Raw genomic sequence first — 13,874 nt, forward strand, 5'->3', positions numbered from 1 at the left:
TACAAGAAAAGGCTTTCTGCTCATTGATCTGGAAGGCTGCTCAATGAAGGAAAATGTCATTAAAAATCAGCCCTCCTCAGGTCAAGCTCCTAAATGGCATAATGAAGGAAGGTTCACTGCGAGAAATGTGCAGCTTGAAAATTCCCATTTAAATTTTTACATGAAGCATCACTACTTGCTGCTTGTAAATTGAGATTTTATAACCTGATTAACATTTTCAACACCAACCAATATTTGCCTCTAATAGCTTTGTCTGAAACAACGGAAACATTCTTGCTCTTTGGATACTTTGAATTTCAATGTGGAGGATAGATTATGGTGTCATTTTGTCAATTCTGCAGTATAGTCAAAACAATAAACTGTGAACTAACTTGACAAATGCTTACACCAAGAACATTGGCTTTCAGCCAGAGCGTACATGCACAGCAGCAGATACATGAAGTGAACGGAGGGGGTAAAAGACATTTATATAAAATGCCAGATTGCTGTCCATATAACAATTATTGCACTCGAATAACAATTCATTGTCTTGCAGTGCTTCCAGCTGTTACATTGTGATCAAGTGTTGAATTTATAGATGGAAGAGGGAGGTGGTTTTATTTCTGTCATTTTGAAATTGCTATGGCAGAGGACGGGGAACGGGGGGGGGGGGGGGGTGTAAATTGAACCAAACTGTGCTAATTCCTGAGGAGAAGGGAAGGGGAAAGATTGGAGATGCTTTCATGAAATTCATAAGGACTGGCTTAAAGGCAGCAATAACTCAGGTTACCCAGCTTCTTACCCAGGAATTGTCAAATTAATTCACAAATAAGTCCCAGAAACATTGAACAATCTTGCATTGTTTTACTGCACAAAATGGAGATGAATGGCTTTTACTCCTTCAACGCACTGGCATAATCAGCAGCTGTAGCGCAAAAAACGAGAGTCAACTTCTCAATTCTCCCAACACCAGCGACTATGATACGGCACAAGGACTCAGGGAAAAGGTTAAGATGTCTGGCTATTGGCAGTGCACAGACGTTCTCATTTATACTGAGCAACAACATTACAGAAAAATAGATATTAAAGACAGAGAAGAGGTTACAATGTGTTGGTACTTGCTTCAAGGGATCTTTCTCCAGATCATCATCCGCCAATGGCACAGAAGTTCTCATTGGTATAAAAGCGGGAGAAGTACATATACGGGGCTAGATTTTAAGAGTCCGCTGCCGCTCTTGGCGTAGGGTGAAAAATATTACGCAGAGCCGTCCCAATCTCCCATAAGGCGGCTCATTTAAATAGTCGGGGTAGGCCGCCCCCCCCACTCAATCACGTGGATGGGGCAGGCTGTCTGACAGTGCAATGGCATCAGCTGCCTGTGCGCAGGCACCTTATTCAAAGGGCACCCAGCCCTGCCAGTCAATTTGAATTTTTAAAGTGGAATCCCCCCCAAAAAATCTACCAAATAAAATTGTAACACCCCTTTCCCACTCACCAATAACAATTACATGAACTAGTTTCCCTTCCTCCAAAACACTTACCTTTCAAATCTGACCATCCCACCCCCAGACTCTACAAAGTTTAAAGTTCACCCCTTCCCACCATCCCCTACATTCATTACATTAACTTGACCCCATCCCCACCCACACCCACACTAAAATTCTTCACTCCTCCCCCTCCCCACCAGTGTCACACTGGCTTCCCCCAGACGGGGAAGTGAGGGCACGGTGGTGCCAGCCGCTGCACTGAAGATCGCGGCAGGCCCGGAAGATTGGAGGTGAGTGCATTTAAATTTATCATTTTATTGATATATATATCGAAGTTCAGGTCCCGTCACCTAACGGCCGGGGGCGGGGGGACGGGTGGCCACAAAACCTCGCCACTGCCAGGAGGATCGGGCCGGGCCTCTTCCAGCCACACACCCCCGCCACGGAGCCCGAAGTTGGGGGCCCTGTAAAATCCAGCCCATGAACTTCTAATCATGGCCGCACTACAGTCCATGTTAGTATTTTCAACATGTCTGAAAGAGCTTTAACAACACAATAGGTGCGCCAAGCACCCACTGCATTGTCTATTAATCTTGAGCATTTTAATATCTATTTTCCTCTGATGTTCTATCTCAGCATAAACAAGCATTTTTGTGCATTGCCAGTAGCCAAATATGTTATCATCCTTAACACCCAGAAAGAGTGCTAATGCCAAGAGAAGGGTAACATCAGAACTGTTATTCAGTACATTAAAATGTGATTTTGCATTACTGGGGTTGGAAAACAAAAATGCCAATTTGATCCAAGGTACAATCTCAAAATATATTCAGCATCATCATTATTATTCCAAGCCGGTATAGTATTTTCACTTTCATTCAAAAGATGATGCCATGTGTTGTACTATAGTCTGTTTGGGGACACCAGGAAACAGATTAGCCCAGGACAATGGGCTGGATTTTACCAGCCCTCTGGACACAGGCTGGGAGGTGGGAGGTCTTGTAAAATGGCAAAGGAAGACGTGGGGAGGGGAGCCCAATATCTTCCCACCACCACAGAATTTTCTCAATGGTGGGACCCTTAGTGGTGCAGCTGCTGCCAACCAGAGGTATATCACCAACTAATTGGGAATTATTGGCTATTTCCCGCCCCCACCAGCATTTTACTGGTGTCGGGACGGATCACCACTGCACGCGGATACCACCAGATAAACTGTGGTGACCTCCCAGCAGATTTCAGGGGGGCGGGGGTCCTCTTTATGGCTGTTCCATAAACCATGGAGGGGCCTCCCAGCAGTGTAGCCCTCCTGGCCCTCGCACATTAATAAAAAATCTTGCCTTGCCTTCAACATGGAGGTTCCCTCTTCTTCCTGCAGCCTCAGCAGCGGCCAACTCTATCAGTGGCGCTGCTGATCTGCCGGCCCCCTGATTTGGCTGGCAGCTCTGGGAGGCAGGCTGCCATCCTCAATTGGATGGTGGTGCTGGCATTAGCCTCTTAATTGGCTGCCACCAGTAAAATGCCACCCAGCGTCCCGTTGTGAGCTTGGATCCTTCTTTCAGTCCCAGCTGTGGGACAACTTGGGCTTCGATAAAATTCCAGCCAATGACTTTTTTTTTTACATCTACTGCCATTGTTTTCAAGCTGGACTAAAAACCAAATTGCCTAAAATTGCCATTGAGCAACACAACAGAAGACCAACATGCAACATCAGAGAGTAGAGGAACACAGATCTGAACCCCACTTTGCAGACTTCCTGATACAAGGTATATGACTGTGTCAAGTATTGAGTGCACTAGATAGAGGTTATAAGAGTGTGATAGCAGAAAGACAGATATTGGAAATGGAGGGGTTTTTGGTTTATTGGTGCTTCACAGACGTCATCTATGATTTCATTTACAGAAGAGAAGCTAGCATGTTATTACTGCAGTCTTCTTGACCAATAATCCATAGTTAACAAATTTAAAATTCTGAGTCGGAAAATCCATATTAATTGGCAGCGTTGTCTTTTATCCCAAATGCAGTTGACTTGATACACTGACCAGGATAATTTAAATTAAACTTACTGTTTGATGATAAACAATTATTGATTACTCTCACCCAATCCAACTGCAGCTTTCATTGCATCAAAGGTTAAATGCATCAAGTGTAAATGAACGTACATAGTATCGACATCAAACGTGACTTTTACTCATTGTTGAATTCATCATTGTTAGGTACGACTTTAAGCAATTTATCTGATTTGGGCTGCAATGAAGTTCTCTATCACGATTAAAGTCATTTGTAGTGCATTCCGTCATGTGCTCAATGGTATTACTCACCATTTACTGTGACATACACCCAGCTGCCATTATGAAATGTATCGTATTGCTGGTCCAACATGAGCACTTTGCATTCATACCATCCCTGGTCCTCTGAGCGGAGCTGGTCAATTCGTAATGAAGCCTTGTCATATAGACTGGCACGGCCTACAAAAACAAAATGAGAAAATACACATCAACATTAAAAGTTCAGGAATCCCAGGCTACAGAAGTTAATACAAATTAAATCTAAACGAATGTAGCAATCATAGGGTATCAATGTTATTTCCTGGACTATCACATTATGAAACTAATGGCAACAGTAGGCACTCTGAAGTCAAATACAGCATTGCAGAAATCTAGCACAAAACTCTATAACACTGACAAGCATCTCCAACCCAAACACATAAGTGCAGCTCAGATTGCACCAACATGAACTAGTTTAATAAAATCTGGAATTAAAAGCTAGTCTAATGATGGCCATGAAACCACTGTCGATTGTTGCAAAAACCCATCTGAATCACTAATGTCCTTTACGGAAGGAAATCTGCTATCTTTACCTGGTCTGGCCTACATGTGACTCCAGACCCACAGCAATGTGGTTGATTCTGAAATGCCCTCTGAAGTGGCCAAGCAAGCCACTCAGTTGTATCTAACGGCTACAAAGTCAAAAAGGAATGAAACCAGATGGACCACCCAGCATCGACCTAGCCACCGGAAATGACAACGGCAAACCCAGCCCTGCCGACCCTGCAAAGTCCTCCTTAATACCATCTGGGGGCTTGTGCCAAAGTTGGGGCAGCTGTCCCACAGACCAGTCGAACAGCCTGACACAGTCATACTCATGGAATCATATCTTACAGACAATTCCCAGATACCGCCATCACTATCCCCAGGTATGTCCTGTCCCACCAGCAGGATAGACTCAGCAGAGGTGGCAGTACAGTGGTATACAGTCGGGAGGGAGTTGCCCTGGGAGTCCTCAACATTGACTCCAGACCCCATGAAGTATCCTGGTATCAGGTCAAACATGGGCAAGGAACCCTCCTGCTGATTACCATATACTGCCCTCCCTCAGATGAAGAATCAGTACTCCTCCATGTTGAACAGCACTTGGAGGAAGCACAGAGGGTGGCAAGGGCACAGAATGTACTCTGGGTGATGGACATTGAAAGTCCATCACCAAGAGTGGCTCAGTAGCACTGCCACTGACCGACTGGCCGAGTCCTAAAGGACATAGCTGCTAGACTGGGTATGCGGCGGTGGTGAGGGAACCAATGGAGAAAAATATACTTGATCTCATCCTCACCAATCTGCCTGCCGCAGATGCATCTGTCCATGACAGTATTGGTAGGTGCGACCACCGCACAGTCCTTGCGGAAACGAAGTCCTGCCTTCACATTGAGGATACTGTCCATCGTGTTGTGTGGCACTAACACTGTGCTAAATGGGATAGATTTCGAACAGATGTAGCAATGCAAAACTGGACATCCATGAGGCACAGTGGGCCATCAGCAACAGCATTGTACTCAACCATAATCAGCAACCTCATGGCCCAGCATATCCCCCATAAAACCAGGAGACTGACCCTAGTTCAATGAAGCGTGCAGGAGGGCATGCCAGGAGCAGCACCAGGCATATCGCAACATGAAGTGTCAACCTGATGAAGCTACAACCCAGGACTACTTGCATGCCAAACAGCGTGAGCAGCATGCGATAGACAGAACTAAGCGATCCCATAACTAACAGATCAGATCTAAGCTCTGCAATCCTGCACATCTAGTCATGAATGGTGGTGGATAATTAAACAACTAACTGGAGAAGGTGGTTCCAAAAATATCCCTATCCTCAATGATGGGGGAGCCCAGCACATCAGTGCAAAACACAAGGCTGAAGCATTTGCAACAATCTTTGTGCTGAGTTGATATCCATCTTAGTCTCCTCCTGAAGTCCCCAGCATCACAGATGCCAGTCTTCAGCCAATCCGATTTACTTACGTGATATCAAGAAATGACTAAAGGCACTGGATACTGCAAAGGCTATGGTTCCTGACAATATTCCGGCAATAGTACTGAAGACCTGTACTCCAGAACTTGCCGCACCCCTAGCCAAACTGTTCCAGTACAGCTACAACATTGGCATCTGCCTGGCAATGTGGAAAATTGCCCAGATATGTCCTGTACACAAAAAGCAGGACGTCCAACCAGGCTAATTACCGCCCCATCAGTCTACTCTCAATCATCAGTAAAGTGATGGAAGGTGTCATTGACAGTGCTACCAAGCAGCACTTACTTAGCAATAATCTGCTCACTGACGCTCAGTCAGTGTTCCGCCAGGGCCACTCAGCTCCTAACCTCATTACAGCCTTGGTTCAAACATGGACAAAAGAGCTGAACTCAAGATGTGAGGTGAGAGTGACTGCCCTTGACATCAAGGCAGCATTTGACCGAGTATAGCATCAAGGAGCCTTAGCAAAGCTGGAGTCAATGGGAATCAGGCGGAAAACTCTCCACTGGTTGGAGTTGTTCCAGCGCCAAGGAAGATGGTTGTGGTGTGGTTGTTGGAGGTCAATCATCTGAGCTCCAGAACATCACTGCAGGAGTTCCCCAGGGTAGTGTCCTAGGTCCAAACATCTTCAGCTGCTTCTTCAACGACCTTCCTTCAATCATAAGGTCAGAAGTGGGGATGTTCGCTGATGATTGCACAATGTTCAGCACCATTCGCAATATCTCAGATACTGAAGCAGTCCATGTAGAAATGCAGCAAGACTGGGACTTGGGCTGATAAGGGGCAAGTAACATTCGCGCCACACAAGTGCCAGGCAATGACCATCTCAAACAAGAGAGAAGCTAACCATCTCCCCTTGACATTTAATGGCATTATGATTGCTGAATCCCCCACCATCAACATCCTGGGGATTACCGCTGACCAGAAACTGAACTGGAGTAGCCATATAAATACCACGGCTACGAGAGCAGGTCAGAGGCTAGGAATCCTGCAGCGTGTAACTCACTTCCTGACTCCCCAAAGCCTGTCCACCATCTACAAGGCAAAAGTCAGGAGTGTGATGGAATACTCTCCAGTGCCTGGATGGGTGCAGCTCCAACAACACTCAAGCAGCTCGACACCATCCAGGACAAAACAACCTGTTTGACTGGCACTCCATCTACAAACATTCACTCCCTCCACTACCAATGCACAGTGGCACCAGTGTGTACCATCTACAACAATGCACTGCAGCAAAGCACCTAGGCTCCTTAGACAGCACCTTTCAAACCCATGACCTCTACCACCTAGAAGGATAAGAGCTGCAGATGCATGGGAACATCACCACCTGCAAGTTCCCCTCCAAGTCACACACCATCCTGACTTGGAACTATATCGCCATTCCTACACTGTCATTGGGTCAAAATCCTGGAACTCCCTTCCTAACAGCACTGTGGGTGTACCTACCCCAGATGGACTGCAGCATTTCAAGAAGGCAGCTCACCACCACCTTCTCAAGGGCAATTAGGGATGGGCAATAAGTGCTGTCCTGGCCAGCGATGCCCATATCCCACGAAGGAATTTTAAAAATGACTATCCAGTACCCCACACTCCTTTTTCTATTTACTTTCCATGCTCCATTATGTATGTAGGTTCAGCTCTGAGCAATGTTAAACTTTACCACAGCATTTAGTCATAGATTTGTGCCACTGAACACTACCAGAGCAGACAAATCTTATTCTGATATTTCCTTTAACAGCCATCAACAGGAATGAGACAACCTTCACCATTCACCCTCACCCTGGTCTGAAATTGAACCCAGATTCTTGGAGGTCAATAAACAGTCCTTGAATGTACTTAGCTACTCAACAGATCTAAAACCCAACAGTTCTAACTATAGGCAGTGTTGTAACTAAAGATGCCAATCACAGCATCACATGATAAAAGAATAAGAACTAGCTACATTTTAAAACTTCATATTCAGCAACTAATGGTTTGCTTAAAAACTCCATGTTGTAAACTGACTGACTTTCTTTTCAGATGTTTGACGAGATCCTTTCTGCTATTTCTCAACTGTTATTCACCTGCTCTTATAATATACAGTCTTGAGTCATCAGAGTTATGCAAAACAATTGCTGGCTTTGTTTATTCTTTTGATTGATCTGTTCATGTGCATTTTGTTCCTTCAATGTTTTTACAATCGGGACAACTTTCTTCGTTTTTTTCCACTGGATTATGAATACTTTGATTAGGACTATCTTGAACTGAACCAGTGAAGACCAGGCCAAAAACATCATTACAAGTGTCCGCTTCAGGAAGATACCACTAACATAAATGATCTGCCCAAACAGACATGTATACAAAATGAAAATAAAAATCAATCATACAGTTCAGGTGGTTCTGCAGTGCCCACCGACCATGGACCATCTCAAACATACCAGAGGACACCCCGCATGATCACTTTTCAGGGTTCCCCAGGTGCACACAAGGTCATGGAAGGGAACAAGTAGTTGGAGCAACCCTTTTCACGATATGCCATGAAGTATTGGCCTGCATTTTATCTATATTATCTCTTGCTATTTCCATTTGGAAAAGAGACATTTCTGTGGCAGCAAGAAGATGGCTACAATTTCACATAAAATGTTTCGTAACTAGTCGCCCTCATCCCAGGGGCTGTATGGCCACAACCTAGGCATAACTACCTGAGTATGTTAGACTGACTTATTTATCCATTCTAAATCCAACTGATTGGTCTTAAATTGGTACTCAAGGAATCTTCTCTTAATGCTCATGCACATGTTTCCCTAATGGAATTAGACATGCAACAGCAGTAGCTCCCTGCTGCTCTCCTCCAATAATCAACATTTCAGTTCACCATGTCTAAACCTAAATGAGGACATGATTGTTATGAAGATGCTGCTATATTTTTGTTCAGTATTTTTTGAGGACTCAGATTTAAATTGTGGAGATGAATTCATTGGAAGGCTGAAGATTTCATAAATGCTGGGCTTGGCTTTGTTATCGACAGTTCACTGAAAGGACACTGAGATGTTGTTTGAAAACAACCTTTACTGGAAACATTGTGTTTTGGGCTCAGTAAACAACAGAAACCTTGGTGGCCTGGGGAAGATGTTTACAAAGAAGCCACATGTCAAGGTTTATGGAGGTTGACTTTTTGTTTGGGGTGTGAACTGTTTTGAAGACAGTTGGAGATCAACTAGCCAAGGAAAAAACACCCAGCTCACCTCTTAATCTAACTCTTTGAAGAAACCCTGAAAAGATCCAGTGTGGGACAGCTAAAATCCCTGGTGCTGCATCTCTCCTGAGAATCTGGAAAAACCTGCCAGATTAATTCTCAACACCGCCTGAAAAGAACTGCTTCAGAAAAGATCCCAGCGATTTGTCTCCATATACCCGGACACAAGACCAAAAGGGACAACTGACTTCCTTCCATCTCTTCTCTTTTTTCTTCAAGAATTAGCAAATGTTTTGCCAAAGTTTTCTTTTTTGTCTTTTTTTGTAACATACTTCTGCAGAGAATTTCTGTATTTTCTTTCAGTGTGTATATGAGTGTGCGTGTGGGGAATTTAAAAAGGAAACTTTCATATTTCAATCTGTATGTTAATGCTTTGCTTCATTACTGGATAAGTCTTGTTTGATAATAAACTGATAATTTTGTTGTTTATTAAAGAAACCTGGTTGCCGTATTTTATTCTGGGATAACTGAATCGGTAACTGGGTAAACATTTTTAAAATATATGTTGTGACCTGCGGAGAAGTGGGACTAGAAAAGACAGTGCACTCCTCCCACGTCGGTCATAACAATGATAAATAAGGGTCTCAGAACAATCATGTACAACACATGCCTTCTTGCTTTGTGGTGACTGGAAACTACCTGAAGGCTCTCTCAAAGATGTACAACATTGGTCAGGGTTAGGATGCAGGGGAGGATTCTATGTTTTTATACTTTTGATGATGTGACTTCATTCATTGTGACTTTTTCAATAGAATTATCAACAGGAGGAGTTTTGATTCAATGATTTCACACAAATTGTCTTGTATGCCTTGGCGAGTTTCAGCAGTTCTCGGCTGAAATGTTGAAATTGCTCAGAGGCAAGATAAATACAAGCTGTCTTAATCTACTGGAATCCCACCTATTCCTTGTCAAATCATCAAACAGAATTGATGATGGCTGGTTGAAAGTTCTCAACATGTGTATATGCCAACTAAATGGTCAGTGAGAAAATTATTGCATGTGGACTGTCAATAGAGCAGAAAAAAGTAACCTTGTTGTGGTGAAAGCAATGTTTTACCTTGAAAGTAGGCAAATTGCTGTCTTTATTTTGTATCTTTAAACAGCTAGAATTAAAATGAAAAGTGTCTTCTCTTACCCAAATTTCAGAATTGAGGCCGAACTGGAGGTCTCCACAAAAACAGATCAGCTTGATTGTTCTGGAAATTCATTAGGATATTGGGGTTTTATTCCATGTGCTAAATAACATATACATGAGGCCTTAGATAGGTGTAAATGGTTGCTAAGCAGCATGATGTCCAATATCAACTACCATTTTGTCACGAATCAAGGATAATGGACAGGACTGGCTTCAGAAGCTCTTCGGCTAGTTAAGTTTGGTAAGCGTTTTTACAGGCTTCGGCTAAGGATCTGAACTCCTAGGGGAGGGGCATTCCATGGAAATTCCCATTATCTGCCCAAGATTGCAGTGTAGAAGTCCATGAAAGTATGTGCAATCCTAAACTCCTAATGCACATTTAACAGTGGATAAATGATATCAAAAAATATATTTATACCCTTGAAAAATTCTTAAATGTCTATCTTGCCATGTCTCATTCCTTCAATTTACTATGTAAATAAATCTAATTATTAATTTTAGATTGTACACATTGTTCTGATAGTGTGGTATTTTCTGCTGTTCAAACGAGTCAGGAGAAATGTGGGTATCTTGCATATTTTCTAACATTCGATACTATAATTATTGGGCTTGTGATCCCACATATGACATATACAACAATGCAGTTCAGCTGATAGGAAACTTGAACTCAGGGAATTGAAGAGAAGAAAGATTTCACGCTACAACAGCTGGGGAGTGTGGGTGGGTTGGGGGGGGTGCGGTGAGATGGGGTTGGGTTGGGTTTGGCAAGAAGCGTGCCAGCTTAAATAGGAGAAAAGTGGTAGTTTGATGGAGGTAGCAGAGTAGCAGCTTGAACTGGGTTGGAGGAGGAGATGAGTGCCAGGCTGAACTGAGGGAGGAGACAAGGAGACTCTGCTTTTGCCTGGTTGATGTCATCAACCAGTTTTATAATTAATTGAAATTCTGTACTCAAGACTTCCAACATATTAGTTCAAAAACCCAAAAGCATTGTACCACAGCAATGTAAGAGGATGATTGGCAAACAACAGGCAGCTACTTCATCACAGGATCAGTTCTTTTAAGAGATGCTATTTGCACAACAAGCACACAACACTGCTACTTTCTCCTTGTTTCTTAATATTTTTATTATGTTCAGGCCAACATGAGCTCTAATATCCAATGTGTAATCACACTTTTTAAAATCATGCAACATTGTTCCTATTTACGTTGATGAACTCAGTCGTGGACAGTTCGATTACCATCAGTAAACAGAAGACAAGTTAATCCCTTAGTTTAACCTAACCCGCTCAACGGGAATCAGTTGTTTTGGATCAGGTGACCATTTTACACCCTGTTCCCATTTTAGAATAAGATCAAGCAGGGTGTAAAGCGAGCATCCGACTTGATCCCATCCATTCCCAGCAGGTGAACTAGCTTAAAATGTGGGCCTTAATATTTTGGGAACAATCCTATCAAAAGGCTTGTGCCCAAAATGTAAGCTGTCTTTTCTCTTTTTAAATGTGAGCAGATTTGTTGTGCATTTCTAGCATTTTCTGTTTCTAATGAGCAAAGATTCATGCGAGAGACATTCTCAGTGGGAGGCTGAGAGTGTGCCAATGTTTCTTGAGAAAAGGCAAGTCAGTCAGTGAACATGGTGCAATAAAGGGGCTTGTGGTCTAAAAAGTAAGCCCAAGGGGAGTAGACAGCTGTATCTTAGAGTAGATAGAAGAACAATTAAGGAGAAGGCTAGTGTATTGATGGTATTGCTCAGACAAAGTCTGTTTGGGGTAAGTAAAGAAATAATAAGGCATGTGTTATTATACCAGGCATACCTTATGGACCACTAAATGGTATGGAAAAAGGAAAATTATAGGTGTTGCAGTGGAAGAGATTCTAGAATACATCCAGGACAGTTTCTTTAATTGGAATGTTGCCAGTCCAAAAAGAAAGGATGCAATGTTAGACCTTATTCTCGGTAATAAATCAGAACAAGTAAATGATCTGAAGTTAGGATAACACTTAGAATGTAGTGATCCATCTTGGCCTCCTTTTGAGGTCTTCAGCATCACAGGTGCCAGTCCTTAAACAATTAGAATCGCTCCACGTGATATCAAGAACTGGCTGAAGGCACTGGATATAGCAAAGGATATGGGCCCTGACAACATCCCAGCTGCAGCATGGAAGACTTGTGCTCCAAAACTAGACCAAACGCTTAGCCAAGCTGTTCCAGTACAGTTACAACACAGATATTTACCCAACAATGTGGAAAATTGCCCAGTTATGGCCTATCCACAAAAAGCAGGACAAATACAACCCGGCTAATTACTGTCCCATCAGTCTACTCTCAATCATCAACAAAGTGATGGAAGGTATTGTCGACAGCGCTATCAAGTGGCACTTATTCAAGAACAACCTACTCAGCGATGCTCAGATTATGTTCTGCAAGGGCCGCTCAGCTCCAGAACTCATGACAGCCTTGGTCCAAATATGGACAGAAGAGCTGAATTCCAGAGGTAAGATGAACGTGTTTGCCCATGGCATCACGACAGCTTTTGACCAATTGTGACATCAAGGAGCCCGAGCAGAACTGGAATCAATGAGAATCAGGGGAAAACTGTGCACTTGTTGGAGATATACCTAGCACAAAGGAAGATGGTTGTAGTCATTGGAGGCCAATCATCTCAGCCCCAGGATATCGCTGCAGGAGTTCCTCAGGGCAGTGTCTTGGGCCCAACCACCTTCAGCTGCTTCGTCAATGACCTTCCTTCCAACATAAGGTCAGAAGTGGGGATGTTCGCTGATGATTGCACAGTGCTCAGTACCTTTTGCAACTCCTCAGATACTGTAGTAGTCCATGCCCACATGCAGCAAGACCTGGACAATATTCAGGCTTGGGCTGATAGTGGCAAGTAACATTCAATGGCATTACCATCGCTGGATCCTCCATCATTAACATCCTGGGGGTGACCATTGACCTGAAACTTAACAGGACCAGCTATTTTACATACTACGGCTACAGGTCAGAGGCTGGGAATTCTGCAGTGAATAACTCACCTCCTGACTCCCCAAAGCCTGTCCACTATCTAGAAGGCACAAGTCAGGAGTGTGATGGAATACTCTCCACTTGCCTGGATGGGTGCAGCTCCAACAACACTCAAGAAGCTTGACACCATCCAAGACAAAGCAGCCCACTTGATTGGCACCCTGTCCACCTTAAACATTCACTCCCTCCACCGACGCACAGTGGCAGCAGTGTATACCATCTACAAGATGCACTGCAGCAACTCACCAAGGCTCCAACAACAGCACCTCTGAAACCTTCAACCTCTACCACCTAGAAGGACAAGGGCAGCAGGCGCATGGGAACTCCACCACAAGAAAGTTCCCCTCCAGGTCCTGACTTGAAAATATATCGCATCCATCACTGTTGCTGGGTCAAAATCTTAGAACTCCCTTCCTAACAGCACTGTGGGCGTACCTACACTACTTGGACTGCCACAGTTCAGTCAGTTGGCTCAACACCATTTTCTGAAGGGAAGTTAGGGATGGGCAACAAATTCTGGCCTTGCCAGCGACGCTCGCATCCAAAGAATGAATAGAAAAACATAGCTTAAATTAAATTCACATTGGAAACAGGTAGTGTCACAGAACGTGACATTGAATCACAGAAAAACGTGTTGAACTGGAAATTAACTAAATTTCAATGGATGAAAGGGGTCATAAGAGCAGAATAAATAGCAGGAGTAGGCCATTCAGCC

General features: G+C 43.6%; 1 protein-coding gene across 5 annotated transcripts in view; it reads right to left on the reverse strand.

Annotated features, from left to right (window-relative positions):
- igsf9bb (immunoglobulin superfamily, member 9Bb) overlaps positions 1–13,874 on the reverse strand; it is a 665,840-nt gene that overhangs the window by 372,297 nt on the left and 279,669 nt on the right. For all 5 annotated transcript variants that reach the window (XR_010977166.1, XM_068053913.1, XM_068053912.1 and 2 more), the window contains exon 3: positions 3,782–3,928. Coding sequence is in view for 4 of the 5 variants with exons in the window: in XM_068053913.1 (XP_067910014.1) it covers positions 3,782–3,928 (147 nt within the window). In the remaining variant the exon portion in view is untranslated. The remainder of the gene's footprint in view (positions 1–3,781; positions 3,929–13,874) is intronic.

The sequence above is a fragment of the Heterodontus francisci genome, chromosome 22, assembly GCF_036365525.1.
Source record: "Heterodontus francisci isolate sHetFra1 chromosome 22, sHetFra1.hap1, whole genome shotgun sequence".
Classification (NCBI taxonomy): Eukaryota; Metazoa; Chordata; class Chondrichthyes; order Heterodontiformes; family Heterodontidae; genus Heterodontus; species Heterodontus francisci.